At 35.6% G+C, this 25,772-nt stretch overlaps 1 protein-coding gene across 3 annotated transcripts in view; it reads left to right on the forward strand.

Annotated features, from left to right (window-relative positions):
- rg (A kinase anchor protein rugose) overlaps positions 1-25,772 on the forward strand; it is a 941,222-nt gene that overhangs the window by 419,445 nt on the left and 496,005 nt on the right. For all 3 annotated transcript variants that reach the window (XM_074183269.1, XM_074183270.1, XM_074183271.1), the window contains exon 2: positions 1,077-1,181. In XM_074183269.1, the coding sequence (XP_074039370.1) occupies positions 1,077-1,181 (105 nt within the window). The remainder of the gene's footprint in view (positions 1-1,076; positions 1,182-25,772) is intronic.

The raw sequence follows: 25,772 nt of genomic DNA on the forward strand, positions 1-25,772 counted from the left end.
ATGTTTAATATTTGTTTTTGTTCTCTAACTCCGAAATATAAGTCAACCGGGCTGCCGAAACAGCCCGAAAAATCAACCAGATATTTGGCAATGATAGTGTTAATGAACGCATTGTTCGACGTTGGTTTAGGAAATTTCGTTCCAGAGATTTTAGCCTCGCAGATGAGCTCCGAAGTGGTCGACCTACAGTAATCCAGGATGAGAATTCAACGACCCTGGTGGATACTGACTCATCATGGCGGAAGAACTGGGCGTCAGCTACCATGCGATTTTTGATGGTTTGAAACGTATTGGAGAGATCAAAAGGCTCGAGAAGTGGGTGTCTCACGATTGGAACGATTGACAGATATTGTCACGTTCAGAGGTCTGTTCTTCTTTGCTTCTGCGCAACTATACAATACTTTTCTGGATCGGATCATCACGTGTGATAAAAAGTTGATCCCGTACGACAACGGAAGACGTTCAGAACAGTGGTTGGACGCCGATGAGCCACTCACTCACCGTCTCAGGCAGAGACGGTGAAACAAGATTTTTTTTTCTGTAAAAATGGCCGGTTTTTCAGCTTCTAAAGTAATAATGCGTAGTATGCTCCTGTGTTGGTTTTTCCTTTTTCAAGGTAATCGATAAAAATAACTCCATGACTATCCCAAAAGACACTTGCCATCACTTTCTTAGGCGAAAAAACAGTTTTTGCTTTTTTGGATCCATTTCCTCCTTTGCAGTCCACTGTTTGGACTGTGTTTCTGTTTCGGTCGTATATTGTATCCAAGTGTCATCTACAGCAATTATTTGGTGCCAAAAGTCGGATTCGTCGCGCCTAAACTGCGCCAACAGAGCTTTTGAAATGTTCATTCGAACACGTTTTTTGTTTAATGTGAGCAAACGCGGCACCAACGAGTGGACAGCTCTTTCATGCCTGAATGTTGATTTGAAATATGACAAACATGTTTTTTTGACATATTCATAACCTCTGCTATCTCTCTAACTTCAATTCGGCGGTCATTATATGTTACTTTTATATATTATTCTGTATTTCATTGACATTTGGTTGATAATTTTAATTAATTTTGTTACAGTTGGTTGGCGGCGAATTTGATATGGAACTGAATTTCGTCATCCAAGATGCACAAAATATACGTCATATGTTAGAACTTCTCGACCATTGTCCCCCTAATTTGCAGGTGAGTTTATGAGATTTCTGTTAGAATCTGAATCGTATCTGGAACTCGTATATGTGCAATCTAATGAGACATCATGAAAGTAACTCAATTTTCAAATTTCGTGGAGTGCCGTTAGGGACTCTATATTGCTGTGTCACTACAGCTATCTTCACCTTCAATATGTATGATTTTTTTTAATCAAAATTTGTATTTCTCTTTGATATTCTGAACATTTCTTTCAATTATACATTTTTCATTTATTTATTAAACAATTTGTTTCAAACAAAATAATTATTAAGAGAACAGCCATGTGTCACGCTTGTGTAAAAAAAGAAAAATATTGATTTGTTTTTTAAATACTGAATTTTTTTTACACAAAAAGTGACACATGGTTGTTTTTGTTTTTTATGTAGTATTTTAAAAAATATATCGTAAAAATTAATTTGTTTAAAATAAACTGTTTATTGAATAAATAAAGAACATTTTTCAGAATATCAAAGAGAAATGGAAATTATGTTTAAAAAAAAATCGTTTCTTAATATTCATATTTGATAACAAAAACAATGTTTAATCAACAAATGCGTTTATAAGCAATAAACAATTTTTCAAGAAACAATTTTATTTTTGAAAATCAGAATATTCATTACTGATAAAAATGCCCCCAAAAAATTTCAAAATAAATAACAAAGTGGAAAATCAAAATTTTTCAATTTTTCCAACAAGAATCGTTGTTGAAGACTTTCAAAAAAACCTCCAAAAAATGAACAAAATTTGAGGTTTTCAATTGAAAAATTATCAGGATTTTTATGTAAATTTAAAACTTGTAAAAATCAGTTGATTAACTAAGATATATCTGATAAAATAATCACGGGAAACAATTTTACTATGAAATTTCGTTTATTCAAGTGTCAATTTTGTCGACCCCCTTTTGAAATTTTTCAAAAAGTTGTTTGAGGTCTTCCCGAATCGAATGAGCCTTGGATCATAATTTGCGGTGAAGTTCCAACACTCCACCGAGTTGCAGGCCCTGGTCGAAAATTCCATCTCAGAGCTAAAAAATAGGAAGACAGTCCATCTCGTCCTCCTGTACATTTCGAAAGCCTTTGACAGAGTATGGCATGAAGGTCTACTACACAAAATGCTCGTTTTCAACCTGCTTCGGGGCCTAATCCGGTGGATTAGGTCCTTTCTGAAAGGCAGAACATTTCAGGTCCGAGTTGAAGGAACCCTGTCTCCCGTCAGGAAAATCCAAGCTGGAGTGCCTCAAGGAGCTGTGCTGTCTATACTATTGTACAGCCTTCACGTGAGCGACCTTCCGAGGTTCGATCACGTGAAGGTTTCTCTTTACGCCGATGATACGGCTCTCCTTGCTTCTTCCATGGGTCGAGGGTTGGCGGTCGTCTACATGCAACGCGCATTGGACGACCTCCAACGCTGGTACCTGGAATGGAAGATTCGGGTGAATCCAGAAAAAACTCAGGCGATAGATTTGGGGAGACGTAATGTTTCTCCAGACACAAGAGTCACGATTTCAGACAGGGAAATCGAATGGCAAACGCGAGTCAAATACCTAGGTCTTTGGGAGACCGCCGACTCACCTCAAGAGCAAAGTACAAATGAGGATAGTCGAACTCTATCCTCTGATCAACAGAAATTCCAAGCTCAATCTTAAAAATAAGATTTTATTATACAATATGATGTTCAAGCCTGTCATTATGTATGCTTCAGGCGCTTGGGGACAAACCGCTCTGTCAAACCTCTCCATTTTGAAAAGGTTGCAAAACAAACTAATCAGGATGCTGGTGAATGCTCCATGGTTCGTGTGGAATGGAACCATCTGCAGAGATTTGAAGCTGTTAACTATACGGCAGTCCATTCAGTCGAGGAATCAGAGAGTTTTCGAGTCAGCGGAAGCTCATGATAACCCATTAGTTAGGGAAGCTGTAGATTACACTATAGACGACCTCACTCGATTCAGAAGGCCCCGTAGCTCGATTGAGAGAAGGCCCCACGACGTCTGTTGAAATGAACAGTTTGCTCATCAAATACTCCAGTTAGGAAGGGGTACACAAGGCCAGAGCGGCATAGAAGTCATTGATCTTCATGTCGTTACCACCTTCAGTTATGAACCACTCATCCTCCTGACGAAAACAGTTGAAAAGGTAAGGGAAAAATTTCCTACCTGAAGAAAATGAAGATGCCAAACACGAAGATCCAAAAAGAGGATCTTGTGACCCAGACTAAAGAGCTTCTACCTCTTCTTGGATTTCGTCGATATTTATTCACCAAGATTTCACTAAGTTGCTTACTTACAGCACTGCTTTCTCCAAAACCATAGAAGATTGATGAATCGAACTTTTGAGAAGATTGAATATCACTACTGTTTCGTTTATTGAAACTGAAATAGTGAACATGGTGATTTTGTCTCGTCTAATGAATTTCTGAATAGCATCAGCATTGTTAAACGATATATGCTCTAAAGATGGGCCCGTAAATTTTCAACTTAATTATTTTCTTCCTCAGCAGTTATAACTCTTCACAAGTCAATTTATGTTTTTGGTACAATAATTTTTCACTTGACCTCTCTCCTTAGAATAAATACAAGTGACTCTAGATTCAGAAGGTACTCACTCTGTTAAATGATTTCATGTAATGATTTATCGTTATCTGTCGTTTTTATCGCAAGTAAATCAGAATTAATGTTTTTATCATACAAGTTCTTTGATTTCCAATTGATTATTAGCAAGAGCTTGGCAAACAGTGACTTTCAGAAATGAGATAGAGCTGGTACATCCGTACCTTGTTATTTTTTTTCAACATTTTCCCTTTCTAACCAGATTTGTAAAATGTTTATTTCAGAAACGCTTTCGCAGTGAACTACTGAGGCCAATTATATAAAACCTTTGCATGATTCAAACAGGACAACCAAAATATCTGTTTTCCATAAATGTTCCCTATTGAATCTTTGATACTTCGACTGATATCACATCAGACTCCTTTTGTTGGTAATTTACGGTTAGTTTTCGAGTGTTTTGACTTTCTGATAGTTTCATGAACTTTAGATGCTTTTCTACTCTTCTTCATCGTTATCATCAATTCCATTAACTTCATTATGAATAATAAAACAAATATTTCGTAATCAAATCTCTGAATATTCATCTCTCCCAATAACCTACACAGAAGGTTCTGGTGAATGCCTGCCGGAAAACAACTACTTTTTTGGTTAATACCACGCTGGATATTGAATTATCTTCGACAGACATTTATGTGTGTTGGTGGTTGGGAGAGATGAATATTTCGAATTTTTTTTCGATCTTCATTATGATTGTTATCTATGTTATTATCATTCGCAGGAACACCAGAAAATATCTACACTGAATCAGTTATCACACCAAGCACCATAGTTTCCAATTCACTTCAACCTCTATTTCATTCTTCAAAAAGTTAAAAAAACTACATTCTGCTTCAAAAATATCTGTTTAAAAAAAAATCTGTTTTTCCGTTAACCAGCTGTCGCACCCCTACGAACGACAACCCTCAGAAGTCGAAACTTGTGCGAGCTAAGGATTAACGAGGTCTTTCCTTTTAACGTGTGATACCTAACGTGTATAGTAGGATCCATTCAGTCCCAACACAATTTGCTTCAAAATATTTCTTCTGATGAATACAAGATAAACAATAGATATTATCAATTGCAACGGAGCTCTATCATCACCTTTTGGACGAAATAAGCCCATGAACTTTTGCCCTTGTGTAACCAGAAGTCTATAGAAGTAGACCTACCTATATTCTTCAAACCATAGTTCATTTACACAAATATTCATTTGCAAGTTGACTGACACATTCATTGTAGTTCTGCAATGAAATTGTTTCAAATTATATTCCACCATTAACGATTTCGAAATACATAATTTTCATTACGGTGGTATAATATAAAAATATCGTATATTATATAAATGGTGCACTGAATTGAATTCGCAATTATTGAATTGAATGATAGGATTTGAGTCAGCTGTACTATAATGAAATAAATAATATGTTTTCGTAATCCGTTTTTTAATCATCAATTCTTGAATTAGTTGAATTAAAATCGACCGAATGTTTGTTTACTAAATTGAATATCACTAATTGTTACTAACGTCAAAATCATACCTCGCTGAAATATGAGCTTTCTGTGATTACAAAACCCTTTAAATATAATACAAAACTATTACATAGCAAACAGAACATTCGGAGAGACATTCAACGAACTACTTTCTTCGCAGACTTTTTTGAGTTTTTGTTTTTGGTAACAGTTAAAAACAATTCGTTTGGTGCATTTTGGGTGAAAAAAGTATACCTACGTTCTTATCATACAATACTCCTTTAGTACTTTTCTGCCCTCCATATTTTCACAACAAAGGCAGATGAATACAACCAAACGAAAAATAATTGAACTTTTATAGCGCTCCCAAAGAAACGTTCAAAACTAATGGCGAAACAAACTTTTGCGTTAACAATTGAATAACTTTTTGAATAATGGTAATGAAACTTCTTTCTCTACGGGACTCCATTCATTCAAGTGTTAAGAAGATACTAGATTTTTTTCAAATTTTAAAATGGCATTCTAAGTTATAAAAAATTATTTCTTTTGATAAACTCTCTTTAGCGGCAGCGCGCGCATGCCGTAACAGCCACGTGGAACCCTATTTTCAACGTCAAATTAAAATTATAAATAATGGAGACAGTTTCGGGAGTCGGGACTTTTTTATCGGAAATTTCTTCCTCTTTAACGAGCTTTTTTCAAAATTGCTCAAATATTAATATTTTTTTGAGTTATTAATGAAACACTAAATACATTTTTTTTTTAATCTTATCTTGTTAATAACAATTGCAATTTTTTACCTGCACCAAAATCGTTCAAAAAAATTTTTCTAGAGGTGATTCCGAATCAAATGAGCTATCGTTCATATTTTCAGGACCTTTATCTCTATTTTTCATGTTTTTGAACTTGTGGATTAGACTATATGATCGTATGGTCAATGAGGAATATCATCTTGAAGTTGAACCTGAGCCGCTTGCGAGAAGCAATACGATGAACACGTCCGGCATTGTGGAAAAACAATTAATGGATTTTGCATCTCGATATTGCAACTGCTGACTCGTCATTTCTAGTTCGTATTTCTTTTGACGCAAACAACATTATAATCATACCTCAGCCACCGTATTCACCAGATATGGCCCCCTGCCACTTTTTCCTGAGGGGGGCATACTTGGAGGGGGAGAAATAGAAATTGATGAATACATAAATATGTTTTGAGAGAAATGAAAGTTCACCTTACTTTTTCAATAGAGCAACTTCATATATAGTTGTACTGTTGAGAAAGAAGTCAATATCTATTTTCATAATTCCTCTTGTTATAATTATTAGAATTTATATTATTTATCAGCATCGATAAGAGTTGTTGCAATTCAAATTTACCAATGTATATGTCACAGGCAACGTGACTAACTGGGCATTATTTATAAGGACTGGCCATTATTAATAATGCCCAAGAGCGATGGGCAAAGTGATTAATTTATCACTTTGACCGGCCATTATCGATAATGCCCGACGGCCCGTGGTCGATGTAATGAGTCAGTGTTTGAGCTTGAAGTTATCACTTGGACCGGGTAGTATGAATAATTCTCTACTTGTAGCAGGGCAATGTGATAAATTGGACCGCGGCCGTGCCTTACCACTCCGGCCTTACCACTCCTTAAAGCTATGTTTGACTGCAAACCCAAAGTAGGTTTAAAATCAGTCTTGTCATCATTTGACGGGTTAACGAAGATAGTAAGTGAAGATGACCTTGAGGCAATGTTAAAAGATGGTGATTCTTGTGAAGGTCAAAACGTAATTTTGGACAGAGCGGATGATGCCGTAAACGAAGACAGCGATAACATAGATGAAAAGTCAGCCGCTGTTACTGGTTCTATTTCTGTTACGATTGAACCTGAACCCCGTTCCAAACTGGATCAACAATCTGACAATATTCAACCAGAAAATCAGCAACCTACTGTGGACATGATAAATGAAAACCCTCGACCAGACGATCAACAGCCTTCTGAACTGGAACAACATTCTGCCGATAGTCTATCAGAAAATCAGCAACGCAGCTAAACAATCACTTGATAAGCAAGCCGACAAAATGTTGGCGCGTTCAAATGCAAAATTTCCTATTGCAGAAATAAGCCAAAGCGTTCGAGTAAGAATACCAGATTGAAATCGAGCCAAGAAGGATAGTCGTAATATAATTGCTATTATTGTATCTGTGGAAAAAGAAAAACTTTACAAACTTGGAACTAAACACGGTATTTCAAACCAACTGTACTCTAGAATCGAGTTTACTGTGTGTGAAGAAAAGTTCATTTCAATCGGAGATGTTCCAAAAGTTGAGTTGAGAGTCTCTTCGAGCACATCTCGAAAATGTGCTCGAAGAGACTCTCATTTTAATGGACAAGGCTTCCAGCATTGTAACTGTACTGGTGACTGCTAAACGTTGTAAATGCAAGAAATAAAACATTGTTTGCAATTTCAAATGTCACAAAAGTTCATCTTGCAAGAATAAATAATTCTAAACTCAATAACTTTCTTGCACAGTCCTTAATTATTAGATATTTCTGTTGATTTTTCTCAGTTTACTAATTTTCAAAGTAGTGTTCTTAAGTAATATTTTTATCAAAATAAAAGTAGAAAGTAGATAACTACTGATGTTATTACATTTCTAACTATTTATTTTTCAACTAATATGTTCAATAGTTTATTTTTTGTTAACTTTTCATGAAAATTTTCAAGTTTTTTTTTTTTATTTAATAAACAAAAACACTACAGTTCACCTATTTTATTACTTTGCCCAAGATAGGGTGGGCATTATTCATAATGGCCGGAAAAAGTGGTTAATCATGCTGTTTCAATCACATTGCCCAATTGAGTCGGGCATTATTAATAGTGCCCGGACTTATAATGCTCATAACATATACATTATCTGATATATAAATTTTGTTATTGTCAAATAACAGATGAGGGTATATTTTTGTAATATCGGATCTGTTATGATCCATTGAATGAAATAAATTCTGTATAAGTATTTGTAATTTCAATAAATTTAATTTCAGCCACGTTTTCCTCCAAATGAAATTGGTTTCGGTCTCAATAGCGCTATTGTCAATAATATCTAACGAAACTATTTTCATTACCAAAACTCTGAAGGGGAATAATTTCGTTATTGAACACAGACAAGGCAACCGGGGCTTGTTTGAAAATTAGAACTTTGCACCCTAAACCGCAGCAATCAGACGAAAAGCTATTTCCTGGAATAATTTGAAATACAACCGTGAAATATCTCAATCTGCGGGGTTTGAAGTCGTTTAGCAACGCGGTCAGATAATCGATGAGGGCTATTTATCATCAGCTTGAGTTGCTAGATTACTGAAGCGGCGAAAATGCACCTGATGAAACTGTTGCGGGTTTGAGAAGGGAATGTTATCCAATCAGAGTGATGAAGTTTGTGAAAGTTTGTTGACATACACCTCGGTAGAAATGATGGACAAATTGATGTGGTCGTCTGGAATTCGACGTTGTTGAGCTGGATTTCAGTTTTTATTTATTCAAATCTCAATTCGACACCCCTGAAGGTTTCCTTTAACTCAAATGTGGCCGAAGACACTTGGGTTGATATAAATAATGTCACTATATATCCGTCGGAAATCACAAAATTTTTAGGACTGGGTTGAGTTGGCAAGTTCACTTAAATTATGTTTATACGCATTGGTACAACTTAAAAAGGTTATGAATGAAGATCATTTGTTGAACATTTACTATGCGATAGTTTATTCAGTACTATCTTACAATGTGCTTTTGTGGGGAGAAGGGATTAACATCAGCATCGAGCATTCATCTTTCAAAAAAGGAAAATACGTATGTTGTATGGTCTTAGACAGATTCCTGTAGACCCATTTTAAGGGGAAAAAAATGTAACGCTACCTTATATAATTTATAATTGTCTACTTTTTGTAAAAAATGAGGAGTCTGAGTTTGAAACTAATTCAAAGTGTCACAATTACCCAACAATAAATGGAAATATAATTAAAATGCAGCAACATCGTACAAGATTGTATCAAAAATCACCCTCTTCAGCAAGCTCCAAGCTATTCAATTGTCTGCCTTCAAATTTAAAGAGTATTAATCTCTATGTTATTTATTACACTTCGTTTTGTCCCATATACACCTGTTTTTTGTGAATTTTACGAATATACGAGTATAATGTGACGATTCAGTTTTCAATCTGCCTTTTCATCATTTATTTTCTCACATGATTCTATTGTATTCAATTGACGTGCCAAATGTACACTAAATGATCAAATATTGGTAAATAAATATTTCTATTTCTATCTCTGTCAGTTTACACCCGAGACTAGCTCACCATCTATTATCGCAATGACGAAAATTGACGGATTGAAGTTTGAATTAGTACCTCATGCACCCCATTTGTCAGATTTAGCCCCCTCGGATCATTTTCTGTTCCTAAACTTGAAAAAAATGGCTCAGTGGTCGAAGATTTTTCAACGATATATCTGGTGATTTCGGCAGTTAATGGCTATTTTGAGGAGCACAACAGTTCTTATTATTAAAGCGGTATCGAACTTATTGGACGTTGCTGGGAAAAGTGTATAGAGCTGCAAGGAGATTATGTTGAAAAATAAATAAATTATTTTGTGTTTTTTAGGTAAGCCGTGTACTTCTGGAAGCTCCTTCATATATTATATTTTACGATTTTAGAGAAGGCATATCCAAAAAAAAAATTTTAAAAATCACTTCTTGCAACTTCTGGACATCAAGCACCTTCATTAAAAATTATTTACAACGAATGGTTTCTACGAATCTCCTCATTATCACTGAACCGTATCGATATAACGGAACTAACAATGACCTAATATACCGAAGGAATCTGACTCTCAAGAAAGAGCTTTCCTATATGAATTTTCCTAATATCCATGTGTTTGGATGCAACAATATTCTGAGAAGATACCATTATCTTATGAATGAATTCAGTATATCAACAAAAGCAAAACGCTCTCTGTGCTGGGAAATTTGAAACTTTATGCGGAGGATGAAAATTGTACAAAACAGAACAATAGCTAATTCGTCATCAGTTATTGAAAAAAATTACTTTTTGGCTAGCGAAAGGAATCGAATTTCCTTAGCAGCTGAATTCCAGGAAAATCTTGAAATTGTTGCAGAAGAGCCAAATGGTGAAAACACAAATTTTTTATACCCTCGCCTATCACGAGTTGCCCCAAAAATATCGCTGTAAGTGTGAATACATTGAATAAAATGGATAGATAACGGACATAACGGTGTGTCATCTAAATATTCAATGTCTCAGTAATAAAATTATTCAAATAGATGTGATAAGCGACTGTGATTTTTTTATGCGACTTTTTATTTATATCTGGCAAAATGGTGATCAACTAGAAATAATGAAGTTGAAAAATTTTAGTTTATGTTCTTCCTTCTGTAGAAATATAAAGAAAAACGGAGGAGTAGCAATTTACAAACATGACGACCTATTGCTGAAAATATCTGTGCTTGATTTGTCTGGCGTCTGTGTAGAGGGAATCTTTGAATGCTGCGGTATTAATCTGGCAAAATCAGGTACATGTCTTGTATGTATCTATATGCCTCCATCAGGTAATTTCATCACTTTCTTGAACTTGTTTAATGGATTACTCACCCTATTATTCGAAAATGAAAATAATAATGTAATTATAGACGGGGATTTCAATTTAAATTTCATGGTGGATAGTATGAATTTCAAACTATTTCAAGACAAGCTGGCATGTTTCGACATGAAGCATACGATATCTGTTCCAACACGTACAACAGCAAGCACTAGTACTTGCCTTGATAATTTCATTATTAAAAATGAAAATGCTTACAAAGTCTTTGTGAGAGACTTGCACATCTCAGATCACTTTGCTCAAGTGATTAGATTCTCCACTGAACAAAATGGTATACAAAATGAAAAATCATGTAATTTTGGTAGAGTGTTCTCAGAGGAAGATATAGAATTGTTCAAAGATCTACTGGGTAGAGAGTCGTGGGAAGACTTGGGCATTACCTGCCCAAGTCTTGCGTATTATATATTCCATAATACAATTCATTATTACATTGAAGTGGCTTTTCCACCAATTCGTTTTCGTGGACAGAGAAAAAGAAAAAAAAATTCTAATATTATCACCCAGGAACTCAAAGGCTTGGTTTCGCTTTATTCAGAGTGTGCCAGGGAAGATAATCACTATAAAACTGTGAGCAAGCATCTCGCACAAATATATAGGGAAGAATTGAAGGAAAATCATAAACGCCATGTTGATCATATAATAGCAAAATCTAATAATAAATCGAAAACAATGTGACAGATGATTACCCATCTCAGTAAAAATGACAAACAAAGCAATAATATTGAAATGAATGATGGTAATGTTGAGATATCAAAAATCGAGATGGCTAATAATTTCAATGCCCTTTTTTCCCCTATGAAGTGTCATGATGAGATAGACATTAAATTTATGGAAAATAATGTTCTCATCTGCCAAAACTCCTTTTTTATGCATCCCATAAGTGAATTTGACATAATCGATTTGATAAAAATACTAAAAAACTCGGGTGCAAGTGGTTATGATGAGATTTCAAACAAGCTCCTAAAAATGTGCTCATGAGTAATCATATCCGCTGCATCACATCATTAACCTATCACTAGAATATGGAATATTTCTTGACCAACTGAAAATTGCTAATGTTGTACCAATTTACAAAAAAGGTGATAAAAATTTGTATGAAAACTATTGGGGCATTAGTTTGCTTTCTAGTGTATCAAAAGTTTTTGAGTTGAATATCAAAAATCAATTAATTTCCTTTTTTTCTATGAATAACATTCTCTCATCAAACCAACATGGATTCACAAGGAATAAGAGTACAGAAACAGCTCTATGTGATTTCAGTAAACACATTATAAATGCTCTTGATTGCAAATTGCACATTTGTGGTTCATTTATAGATTTTTCAAGAGCTTTCGACACCGTGAACCATGAACTACTGCTACAGAAATTGGAACGATATGGCGTGAGAGGGACTGCTCACAAGTTAGTTAAATCATATCTGCATGGCAGAATTCAACGAGTGATTTTTGACGACACTGTGAGTGAACCACGGAAAATAGAGCAAGGTGACCTCAAGGATATATACTTGGACCACTTTTCTTCATCATTCTTGCGAATGACTTGTTTCACTATTTTCAACAACTTTCATCAGTACACGTGGTAACATATGCGGGTGATACAAATTTCCTTTTGACAGAGAAGGACTCAGCAACTCTATCAGATATTACTGGAAAGGTATACCAGCAAATTATAACATGGACAAGTAAAAATCACCTGAAAATCAATATAACTAAAACTGTGCTGATGAAATTTACTATGGTTACAAATGAGTCCGAGATTTTCAGTATATATCAGGATGATGATTTTCATGTAGAATCCTCTAAAGAAACTAAATTATTAGGCATCACAGTTGATTATAGACTCACCTGGACACCACATATCGAGTCACTTTGTGAAAAACTACGTAAAAATTGTTATGCGTTAAGATTCTTGTCTACTACTGTAATGCTGAAATCTTACTGAGTCTGTACTATGCCACTATTCATTGTCATATGCGATACGGGATTTTGAATTGAGGTACGGGATCGTCCGTGGAAAGGATTTTTATATTACAAAAGTCAGCAGTCCGAATAATTGCTAAACTTGGACGGAGAGAGTCATGCAGGAGCTCTTTCAAAAACCTGAAACTTCTTACGGTTGTTGGGATATATGTTTATGAATTATGTATTTTTGTTTATAATAACAAATCAAGTTTTTTATCGAACAAGCAAACTCATGATTATCCAACTGGCTCTGGAAATTTGCTAGTACCTCGATCACATCGAACAACCCTCTACCAGAAAAGCCATCTTTATCTCGGACCGAAAATTTTCAACAAATTAGACGTAAATATAAAGGCAGCCCCTAATATAAATATTTTTAAATCAAGATTGAAAACTTTTTTAATTGAAAAAAATTGCTACTCTTCGGATGAATTTCATCGATGATTTTATCCCTCTTCATGTTATTTTGTGTTTCTTTTTCATTTGGCAAATCATTTGAAAATGTAAATAGTTTTTTCTTTTTTTAAGCTGACGTTTTCCTTGTTATTGTATATTGGAAGATATGTTTTTCATCTTTTTTTCCATTGTACCTTTCAACAAGTGAAATATTTGATAATGAATAAAATACAGCATCTCGTTGTGGTCGTGCGGTCATCAGTGATGAACTTCGCGAATGGCAATCAAAATGTTAATCAACTCCAAAAACATCGATACCGTGAGCAATATGATTGAAAAAGATCTGCATGTTCCGAATTGATTCTACACAATTTTACCGATGCTCAAAACACTTCATTCATGAAGCACTTCTAAGAAACTGATTCCACATTTTTATTGGCTTCACTGGATGTTATATAATGATTTGTTCGATAACATGCTTCGACGGAATTTGCGAAAATAATCTAAAACATCTTTATAATGACAATTTGAAGCTACACTTTCAGATCTCTTACATACTGGAACTTCTTTGCGTTGTCCTACCAAGTGACCATCATCAGGAAATGCCTAAAATGATTTTAGTGTGTGGAGAAAGTGTTTCATTCGTCAGTTTTTTATCATATCAATCAACCAAAGAATGTTTAGCAAGTTTATTAGTATGTATAAAAACTCTCTCTTCAATATACAGTAATTCAGTCTATGATATTATTCCTGGTATATGAAAGGTGAAGAACTGTGAATCATGTCTTCGTAAGATTCACCAAATATCTTATCGAAATCAGCTCATCAATTTGTTATTTTCATATACGCGGGATCCGTAAACATTTTTAATCAGTTGAAAGTCCACCTTCATTTCAAATATTCTATAATCCAACTAAGATTATTTTATCTTGTTGATATTGATATATGTTGATATTGTCAATATGAAGGTCAATTATTAACCAAATATACGGTAAAAAATATTCTTCAAAAAATCGTTTCAATTTGATACAATTTACTTTATTGAATTTGTTACCTCTCTCTCTTTCTCTCTCTCTCTCTATTTTGGATGGTCGTTGCTTCTTCAGGCGCATTTGACCAATGTTCCTCCTGTTACATCACTGGCTGTTACATAACAAAAGCTTCGTCGGGGGACAAAGACTGTCTTGCAGTTTGCAAGTCTGTGTCCGAAATGAGGTCTACTGTTTTTGGAAATAGTATTGTTGCGATCCCACTCCCACGTGGACATCCGGTCCACCCCGGCCTCCAACCGGCGTGAATAGGAGGAGGTATTATAAATATTTTACTCAAACACAAACAATTTTTATTAACATTATTATTTTTACGATTGCTGGCTCATTATAAAACGGCGGACATCACAACACAAAATGAATTCCGTCCCCAAAAATGGCGTCCGCGTACCTTCTTTGTGGACGGTCGCTATCGGCACGTCCGTCCACCACCACATTGGAAACGGAAGTCTCCGAATTTGTTTCCTGAACACTGTTATTGCACATTGATGGATGTAGGCGTTACTACGTGGCAGGAAATCATCGTGAAAAATGAAACGTTCACCACTTGTAATTGTAACTAACGTTACTGCAGTTTCGTCCTAAAATGACTTGTGACTTGACGTCGGGGCCTCAATCTGCCTGCTTCCCAGGTCTCGTCATGAGTTCTCTCTAAGGTCTCAATCTGCCTACTCCTTAGATTGAACTATGGTATTGATGGGTGTTCGGTGGTATTTATATTGGCGGGAGCTACTGAAGTGAAAATGTGAGGGCGGGGCTTCGGGTGATTACCATCATCAGACGTCTTGGTGGAAGTCTCTGACCATCATCAAGTTTGTTCAGACAGGAAGGTGGCTTTTCAATTTCGATGACCTCGCGAATTATCCGAGTTTGCAATATTTTCGCTGTGGCGATGGTCTTAGTGTTAGTAAAGTCTATGTTGTGTCCTGTCTCTTGATGATGTTTGGACATGGCTGAGGATAGTTCTGACTTTCGGACAGCAAGTTGATGTTCGTATACTCTACTTGTCACAAGTATATTGGTCTGGCCTACATATATTCTATCGCAATCGGAGCATGGAATTTCTTACATATCCTGAGATTCATTAACAATTTTGTCCTTGAGAGAATGGAGAAATGTGGAAAGTTTTGTGAGGAACGTTGTTGTCTTTTGGAGTTTTGGGACTGGAAGGGGAAGTTGGTTGATGGGGGATGCATCTGTCAATTTGATAGTCATTGGATCAATTTTGACGTAGATCTGATTGCCAGCTCTTGTGGTTTATTGCGTCGGCCTGTGAGGTTGATATATGTGTGGATGAGAGAATTCAAGACCGAGTTGGTTTGTGCTGAATGAGGTTGCAAGTCTTGCTTGCATAGTGCAACATTTCCGTATCGATCAGATTAGAGAATTTGTGGTTGCATCACAAGGAATGGTTTGAAAACGTCGAATAATTTTTACCCAATCTGACCGACCTTTCATGTTCAACATATCGTTTTGAGTGATTTCAGCCACATTGTGCCAAATAAATCCTATTACATTCCAGACGATCAAGCTTAAAAACACCAGATTTCTCCATCTTTTCCACCTTATCTTTGGAATTGAAAAGGAAATTGAATAACCTGGCTTGTGGCCTGAATAGCACTTCCACATTGCTACATGAATAGCATTTTACAAGTGTTGCTCATGACGAAAAAGTTCAAGAACGAGGTTTTATTGATGAACGAGAACGAGAATGTTTCCTACTTATTCGCCAAACTCAAACACCTGTTCATGCAGCTGCAGTTTCATGAGAATGTATCATCTTTCCCTAAAACCGATTTTTTGGAGTCTTTGAAGTCCACCAGATACTCGTTAGTTCAACAAGAGGATGGTTCTGAATTCTTGGGGTTCCTGTTGAATACTCTTCGTGGCAGAATCAATAGCAATAGCAGTAGCAATAGCAATAACAGAATCAATACTCCTGACCGCTCTGGATTGAATGATTCCGTACAATCCACCTCGTCCACTTGTTTACTTTGTAGTAAATGTTCAAGAGGTAGCAAAAACGAATGTGAATTTCTGAAACTTCATCTAGCGTTTCCTAATACGACTAATAACCATTCCGTGCAAAGCTTATTGTTGAATCATCTGAAAATGGAATTTTTAACAGGTGATGATCGACTGTATTACCAAACATGCGCCAAACAAACTGACTGTTATAAGGAAACAAGTATAACTGATGCACCAGTCAATCTAATGATAATACTGATAATCTTCAAACAAGACTCAACTTCTGACGGAAGCATCAAACTCTTTCGAAGGTTCAGAATAGATAAACACTTCAATTTAGCAGACCACTATTATAATATTCATGCAGTCATTGTTCACTGTGGTTCTGGCGTTGAATTTGGTCATCATTACGCCTTGATTAAAGACGAATCAGACTGGTTTAGGTTTGACGATAGTCGTGTCACGAAGTGTTCTAGCGATGTATTGAATTTATTGAAGTCTCTGGAGACACCACACATTTTTTTCATGAGAAAGAGGATATTGGTAGATCAAGATCTTCAGATGATATGTTACTGCAGGTGCTGCAAGCTAATTTCGGGTTTTCCTGCAGCTACAAAAGCAGATGCGCCACTGGAATCAATGAAGTCGCTCCGGAGCGCCAATGAATTTTTATTGTTGTTTTATTATTTAACAAATATTGTAAAAATTGTTAACCGAAAAATATAAAATCCTTACCTTTGAAGTTGTTACATATTTATCAATTTCCTACTTAGGTAAAACATGTTGACCTGATCCAGAACTCGTATAACTCTTCTACTCATACTATGTTGTAACATTTATAAAAAAAAACAACTATTACTGTTCATATCAACCTCCAAATTCCAACGTAGATGAATAAAGAGAAATGTATTCTCAGTATTGGAGTTATATTTGTGCAAAAAACAAGTCTTCAACAAAACACTATTACTGTTTCATTATAAATCCTGATATCAATTATCTTATCAAAATCTTCGATCTCCTACTTCATATCTGTGAGTTTTTTCGTGTTCAAAGTGCGTTATTCCGAAAATTTAATACAGAAAGGGCTCACGTTCGTTTCCTTACTTGCCGCCAATCAACAGTCATAAATAACAGCGAACAAGCTTTCCGAAGCGCCATAACTAAATTTTTATCGTGGATTTACGATTTATCCGAAGGCATATTTCAGAGTAAGCACCGCCATTACTCAGTCTCGATTGGAAATTAATCTCGAACTTAGTACTAAATATCGAAGTATTCTATAGCAAACTTTGTACAAGCGGTTAGAGATACTTAGTTGGATCCGGTATATCTGCATTATATTTTGAATAACACTGGATGTGGTACTACAGCAACTGTCTCGAGACAAATTGTAGAAAGTTCATTTCTGTTGAAATTATACTTGGAACTACGGATCGTATGGAAATACGATCTTCATTGGAGGAGACGAAGAAGAATATATTTATTGAAATAGGTAACGCTAATATACAATATATATGAGATATAATACTAACATTATGAAATTGTACATAAATATAGAAAATAAAAATGTAGATATAGTACAATAATAGAAATTCCTAGAAACATATAAAAAAATAATACAAATTATGAATTATAAAATTATGAACCAACAAAAATTAATTGGCGCTCCGGGGTGACATGATTGATTCCAGTGCTTTTTCAGCTGCAGAAAAACTCGGAAAAACCTGCAGCACCACATCATCTGAAGATCTTGATCTGCCAATGTCCTCTCTCATAAAACAAAATATAGGGTGTCTCCAGAGGCTCCAATATATTCAATACATCACCAGAACACTTATTGCCACAACTATCGTCAAACTCAAAGCAATCCGTTTCGTCTTTAACGAAGGCATAATAATGACCAGGTTCAACGCCAGAACCACAGTGAACAACGACTGCATGGAGATTATAAGTGGTCTGCTAGATTGAAGTATTCATCTATTTCGAACCTTCGTAAGAGTTTGGTGCTTCCATCAGAGATTGAGTCATGTTTGAAGATCATCAGTGTTATTATTAGATTGACTGGTGTCTCAGCTGTACTTGTTGCCTTATAATAGTCAGTTAGTTTGATACATATTTGGTAATACAGTCGATCATCACCCGTTAAAAGTTCCATTTTCAGATGATTCAACAATAAGCTTTGCACGGACTGGTTATTAGTCATATAAGGAAACGCTAGTTGAAGTTCTAGAAAGTCACATACGTTTTTGCTACCTCTTGAACATTTACTACAAAGTAAACAAGTGAGGATTTTTTCAGTGAAAGATCTACAGAGACAAGACGAGATAGACTATACGGAATCATTCAATCCAGAACGGTCAGGTATATATTTTATTCAATATAGGATAATTAGTTTACATTATTATTGAATTTAATTCTGTGATTATAAAACAACGATAAAAATAAAAACAACAATAAAAATTAATTTTCACTCCGGGGCGACTTTATTAATTCCAGTGGCGCATTTGCTTTTTCAGCTGCAGGAAAACCCGGAAAAACCTGCAGCACCACATCATCTGAAGATCTTGATCTGCCAATGTCCTCTCTTTCATGAAACAAAATCTAGGGTGTCTCCAGAGGTTCCAATAGATTCAATACACCCCCAGAACACTTCGTGACACGACTATCGTCAAACTTAAACCAGTCCGTTTCGTCTTTGACCAAGGCGTAATAATGACCAAATTCAACACCAGAACCACAGTGAACAATGATTGCATGAATATCATAATAGTGATCTGCTAGATTGAAATGTTCATCTATTTCGAACCTTCCAAAGAGTTTCTTGCTTCCGTCAGAGGTTGAGTCTTGTTTCAAGATTATCAGTGTTATTATTAGATTGACTGGTGCCTCAACTATACTTGTTTCCTTATAATAGTCAGTCACAGTCACAGTCACCTGTTAAACATTCTATTTTCAGATGATTTAACAATAACCTGGTTATTAGTCATATTAGGAAACGCTAGATGAAGTTACAGAAATTCACATAAGTTTTCGCTACCTCTTGAACATTTACTACAAAGTAAACAAGTGAGGATTTTTCCAGCAAAAGATTTACAAACACAAGACGAGATGGACTGTACGGAATCATTCAATCCAGAGCGGTCAGGAGTATTGATTTTACCATTGTTTTGCTCACGAAGAATTTTCAACAAGAACCCCAACAATTCGGAACAATCCTTGTTGTCCTAACGAGTATATAGTGGACTTCAATGATTCCAGGAAATCGGTTGGAGGAAAAGATGATACATTGTTACGAAACTGCAGCTGTATGAACAGGTGTTTGTGTTTGGTGAATGAGTAGAAAACATTCCCGTTCTCGTTCATCATTGAAACTTCGTTCTTGAAATTCTTCGTCATGAACAACACTTGTAAAATGCTATTCATGTAGCAAGTGTTTTCGTAATTATTCAATCCAATTTTTTTCTCTAGATTTTCAGGACAACTCTCTACTGTGACATATTTGTGCAGTTTTAAATTAAAACTAATGAATTCAGAAAAATATGAAGGTGATAAGTTATTCAGAATGTTGTATATATAAATGTCATAGTTAAGTAATACAACCGTAAAGAAACTGGTAGCCACCGCAAAGTTTGTAACATAATTTCGATTTCAGTGAATTTATTCACTTTAGAACAATGAAGTTGAATATACAAAATTGAACGAGACAGTGAAGATAGGTAGAACTGCCAGGAAATTATATCTTTCCGTTTGGCAGACCTTTCGTATTAATCTAAGTGTTGCCTTTCAGCGAGGATCGAGACTCTTCTGGACTTCTGGACGATTGAGTGACAATTTATATTCCCCTCTACTTTCAGTAGTTGCGGAAACGTTTCCAGAAATTCCTGTAATTCCTTCCAAGACTTATTCAGCCCCTGCATCCACATATTACACTCGTCAGAAAGTGAGTCAATTCGAATGGGAGGTGTTTCCACATCCAGCTTAAAGTCCTTTGAACTACCACTCAATCCGGTTCCTTCAAATTCATTCAAAATATCAAATCCTCTTATGTGTGCTAGAACCTGGAGTTCTACCAAGAAGGCATCATGAGGTTGCTTAAACGAGAGTAGAAGATCAATCAAACCATCGAATACATAATCGATCAATTGAATCACATTTGATCATGATATTTGAATAAATAATTTTATTATTCTTTGGAAGAACAGCTTGATGTTCCGATTCAAAAATATTTCTCAATATTGGACCTCTAGCATCCCTTGATGATTACAGAACTCCGATAATTACACAGTTACCTGCTCATTTTAGGCAGTATCCAGGGTATGCGTGTGATGCTTATCGGGAGCGAGATGTAATTTGGTAAGCGAATCCTCATCTGGAATATTGTTACTAAACTCAATTGGTCCTTGTCTAGTCTCGGCATTCGAAATCCAATTACACAGTGCAGGAAGTCGAGAGCACTGAGTTGTCTGCGATCATTAGTATTCCACGTGACCCTTATACACGACGGTTGCTCCAACTCTAAGTTCATCATCAAACAAAGAATTTTCGTCTTCCTACCGAAACGTCGGCCCCGAAATTAATTAGTATTCGTCACGGAATATGACCGCAAGAGTGGTGAAATTATGCTGGCTGTTGAGTGTTGAAAGTTTGTATATGTTTCTGATGGGAATTGTTATTCGAATAGAATCTGTGTCCAATATTTCGCAGGTCTATTACACAGCTCTACAAAAAAAAAATTGTGTTGCCCTCAGTTATTTGATAATATTGAAGTACTAACATGGAAATCTGGATAAGTTGTTGTATGTTAATATTTTGTTTCAATTGTTGAGTGTCCGTTCTAATATATTTATTTTGTCTTTTTGAACATGAGTTTGTCACGAAGGAAGTGCAAATATAGTAGTGATTTACTCTGTTATATTTATGGTATTTATATATCAAAAAAACAAAAAAGAAATATCACAGACTTTGTTAAGGAAACTTATGCTGAATATTTCGGTTTTAAAATGGAAAAATAGATAAATCATGGGTTCCTGATAAAGTTTGTAAGTCTTGCGTTGAGTCTTTGCGGTTGTGGAAAAAAGGAGAACGTTCTGGATTTGACTTTGGTAATCCTATGATCTGGATGGAGCCTAAGAATCATTTCGATGATTGTAACTTTCGCGTAGTAAATGCTAAAGGTTTCAATCGAAATCAACCGTGGAGATGTCCAGACTTACAGTCTACGGAATGTCCTGTTTTACACAATGAAAATCTCCCTCGGCCTATTTATGTTTCAAAAGTGATTCGCATGCCCTCAGAAACAATGATGTTGCCAAATTCACAGAAATCGAATCAGTCTACCAGTGGAAGTGAATGGGAGGGTGAAACATCTACGCCAAAGTTGTTTTCTCAAAATGAACTCAGTGATTTAATACGTGATCTAAATTTATCAAAACAAGGATCAGAACTGTTAGCTTCAAGATTGAAAGAAAAACATTGGCACCGACAGTTACAATTACAACGTACAGAACGCGAGAAAGTGAGCTATTACAATTTTTTGATGGAAATGAAGGATTGGTATACTGTAATAATATTGTGAAGCTGCTTCTGGACATGGGTTTGAAAGAATACAAACCTACTGAGTGTCGTCTTTTTAATGATAGCTGTAAAAGAAGTTTAAAATGCGTCTTACTGCATAATGGAAATGAATTTGCATCAATTCCAATTGCCCATTCTACAAAACTCAACGAAGAATATGAAAATGTCAAATTAGTTTTAGAAAAAAATAATTACTCGGAGTATCAATGGTCGATCTATGTGGATTTAAAAATGGTTAATTTTTTACTTGGTCAGCAAAGTGGATACACGAAATAACCTTGTTTCATTTGTATGTGGGACAGTAGAGCAAAGCAACGTCATTGGGAACAAGATGTTTGGCTTGAAAGAAATTCTTTAACTGTCGGTAAAGCTAATGTAATAAGAGAGACAAAATTATACTTCTACCATTGCATATTAAGTTAGGAATGATAAAGCAATTCGTAAAAACTTTGGACAAGGAAGGCGATTGTTTTAAATATATTTGTAGAAAATATATGTTTCCAAAACTTAGTATGGAAAAGTTGAAAGGTGGAATATTTGATGGTCCTCAAATACGGCAATTGATGAAAGACACTGATTTTATTAAAGTTATGACTGTTCCGGAAAGTAAAGCTTGGGAAAGTTTTGTATTGGTAGTCGAAAATTTCCTAGGTAAAACCATAAAGCACCAAATTATGAAGAAATTGTACAAAATATGCTGACAAACTTTCAGATTCTAGGAGCAAATATGAGTATCAAGACTATCTTCGCAACCATTTGGATAAATTTCCAGATAATTTAGGAAATTATAGTGAGGAGCAGGGAGAGCGGTTCCATCAGGATCTAAAAGTAATGGAAGAAATATATCAGGGTCGATGGGATTGTCACATGATGGCCGATTACTGCTGGTCTTTAAAAAGATAAAAGAAATGATAAAAATGATAAAAGAAAAGCTCTTAAAAGGCGTTTCATGGAAATATAACATGTTTTCTCTATTTACTTCAAAGTATCATATTTTTTTCCAAATAAAACTGAGATTATGAATAAATCTGTTATTTTGTTTCTTGTTTTTGAACTTTTGTAATGTAAAATGAAAATATTTAGAAGAAAACGAGAGCAAATCTTACAAAACCATTGATGATTTCATGAAATGTGAGTATAAATACACGCAAAATCAATCTTATATCTAGGGCAACAAAACCACTGTAGACCAGTGTTATCGACTTGAAACGCCACTTTTTGACATGGAACCTAGATAAATGATTATGATTAAACATAAAATCATCAAATATTTGCCACCTCGGTCTCTAAAAATATTGTGATTCATTTTCGAAAAGAATATTTTAGAAAAGCTACTGTTTTGAGTAAATTTCTGTATTCTAGAGTTCTGTTCAATCTGAATGAAATTAGAGTGATGTATCACCAATACCTTCAAGATAAATCATAAAGACGACTCATCACAATAAGTATGTATACGAAAACCTCAAAACTTCCCCAACAAAATCCATAGATATAGTAACAGATTGTGTCTTTTCATAATCATAACTCATTCCTCACGATAGTTAACCCCATTCATTGATTTAATTATTTTTTGGAGTTTTCAGCACAAACAAATCATTTCACAAAAATGCGAATAACATCCTAAAACTGCCACAAGAATTATTTCTTCTAAACCGAAATCAATAACTAACATTCTCATCACCTCTCCATGCTATGTACTATCTGATCACCAGTGGGTATTCCTCGAGAATGTCTTAGATCTGCTCTATCGGGTCTTCTATGACTAGTCTAGCTCGACAAAACGGGTGCTTCTTCCTCGGAATCCTTCTGGGGACCCCACGAGGTGTCCAGGAGGTAGCCAGTGCGTTGATGGCGGCGGTGTTGTTGCTGCTCTTTGTTCTGGCAGCGTATCGGCCTTGCAGTTCTTGAAATCTTGAATTTATTAGGGTATTTTTCACTAGGTTATTCAAATTTTGGAATGGGAATTGGAAGGGGATGTTATGAACATTCCTTAAAATTCTTCTCTTGGTTGTTAGGATGCTGTGGAATCTTCTCAGGGAGAGTGTGTTCATAGTCTAGGATCAGTTTTATGAAAGTTCTGTAAGTGTGTAATAGGATGTTACTGTCGCATTATCCATACTTGTTCCTCAGCGCTGTTCTTTTTCGGACTCTGTCCAGAGTTTCTCTCAGGCCTGTTTCCCAGTTGAGGGTCCCCGTGAAAGTAATCTCCAAGTGGGTCATCGAGTATTGGAGTGGGAGGTTCTCTCCCAAAAGTCTGAGGTCAAGTTGTCGGTTTTTAGTCTGGGGCAGGTTGTGGTGTTTGAGTGCCTGAAGAGGATGGTTTGGGTTTAGGTGGGATTTATTTTGATGTGTTTGATTTGAGTTCGTAGCACTCGGTTATTAGGAGCGGAAGTCTATACGATTGTGTTATCTGTGTATTGACGGACTTTTTGGGTGAAAGGGGCGTCATGTACGTAAAGCTATTCTTATCCTGGTATGTCAAGCCTCTAACTGAAGGGACATTAATGGTGTGTAGCGTACCACACCTGTTGGTAAAATTACATAATTAAACCAGGTATTTGTTTTTTTTTTCGGTTTCGTGAGTAAAAACACCCGTTGTTCCACCTTTTTTTTCATGAATATTCAATTATGTTTTCAATTAATATATTTCTCTGTTCTCAGCCTTGTTCCAAACGGGAACGAGTCTCATCATGTTCAAATTTCATTATGTCCCTAATCTTTTTGAATTGATGAACACCATTTTCGCCACCCAAACTAATTCGGTATTTCTTCAGAACTTGTTGTGAATCGAGCTCGATAAGAGATTACCCGTCTAATATTACTTTTGCAAGCTCCAGACACCAGCTAAGTCTATCACAACTTCAAATTAACAATTAAGCCGACTGACTGAGCTCTTGTCTAGATTCTATCGGCAACTTTCGATCCCTTTTCTACTCTTGGAAATTTGATATCGACCTCGAAAAGTTTTAGTGCCTTTACAGATGGCTACGTGCCTCAGGCTCCTACGTTTTGTGTAAATAAATGAGTTGATATTGTACGGAACTGTACCACAACTCGAAAACTTTTTATGGTATCGGGTTAATATTTGATATCGTCGAAGAATATACGTACTATGTTATGAAATGGAAAATAGATTGTGCAGATCTGTTCAGTTCTCGTTAATTTGACAATTTTTTTATGTATTTCGACATATGATAACTGACCGTTGAAATTGTTTGTTTTCATCATGAGAAATTAACAAACTCATCTATCATAAGTTTGTAATTCAAGTAGTTGTGCTGACTTCGTAAAACAAAACCGACACAAGTGCAAACTTTCTTCATCATGCGTATCACATATGTTTCTGAGGCCGCTTGAACTCTTCTGTTGCACGTGAGTTTTGAGGTTTCGATAATTTCTAAGATATCAATTTGAAATTTATGGCGTAGGGTGTATTGGTAATAAAATGGGTATAGTAAGCTATCCCTGAATGATATATGCCATCGCGAATTTTTTTAATTCTAAAAAAAAACAATATGTATCGAATTGTTTTGTTATATCTCATTGGGATTAGGCAGTTTTTTCGATTGAAGTTTCACAGGTATAGCACCACCTCCCCCGATTTCCTCTGAACTTTTTTCACAATATGTAGTGATTTTGATTGTCAAGATGGCGGAAATTCGGTCAAAATGTTGAAGAAAACCAATTTCTAAGTTGTCGACGTTTCGAAACTTCATTGTTTCATCTTCAGGACTATTTAGGGAGGCTTTCCGAGTTGAATGGTGAAGTGAATAATTTCGACATAAAATATTAATACGTACACAGGTTCCTGAAAGTCGTTAACACAGACACGTGTCTGTGTCAACGTCTTTCAGGAACCTGTTGACACAGACACGTGTCTGTGTCAACGTCTTTCAGGAACC

Source organism: Leptinotarsa decemlineata, unplaced genomic scaffold, assembly GCF_025532065.1.
Source record: "Leptinotarsa decemlineata unplaced genomic scaffold, Ldec_3_MD MMD2_tig00026336_RagTag_RagTag, whole genome shotgun sequence".
In the NCBI taxonomy this organism is placed as follows: Eukaryota; Metazoa; Arthropoda; class Insecta; order Coleoptera; family Chrysomelidae; genus Leptinotarsa; species Leptinotarsa decemlineata.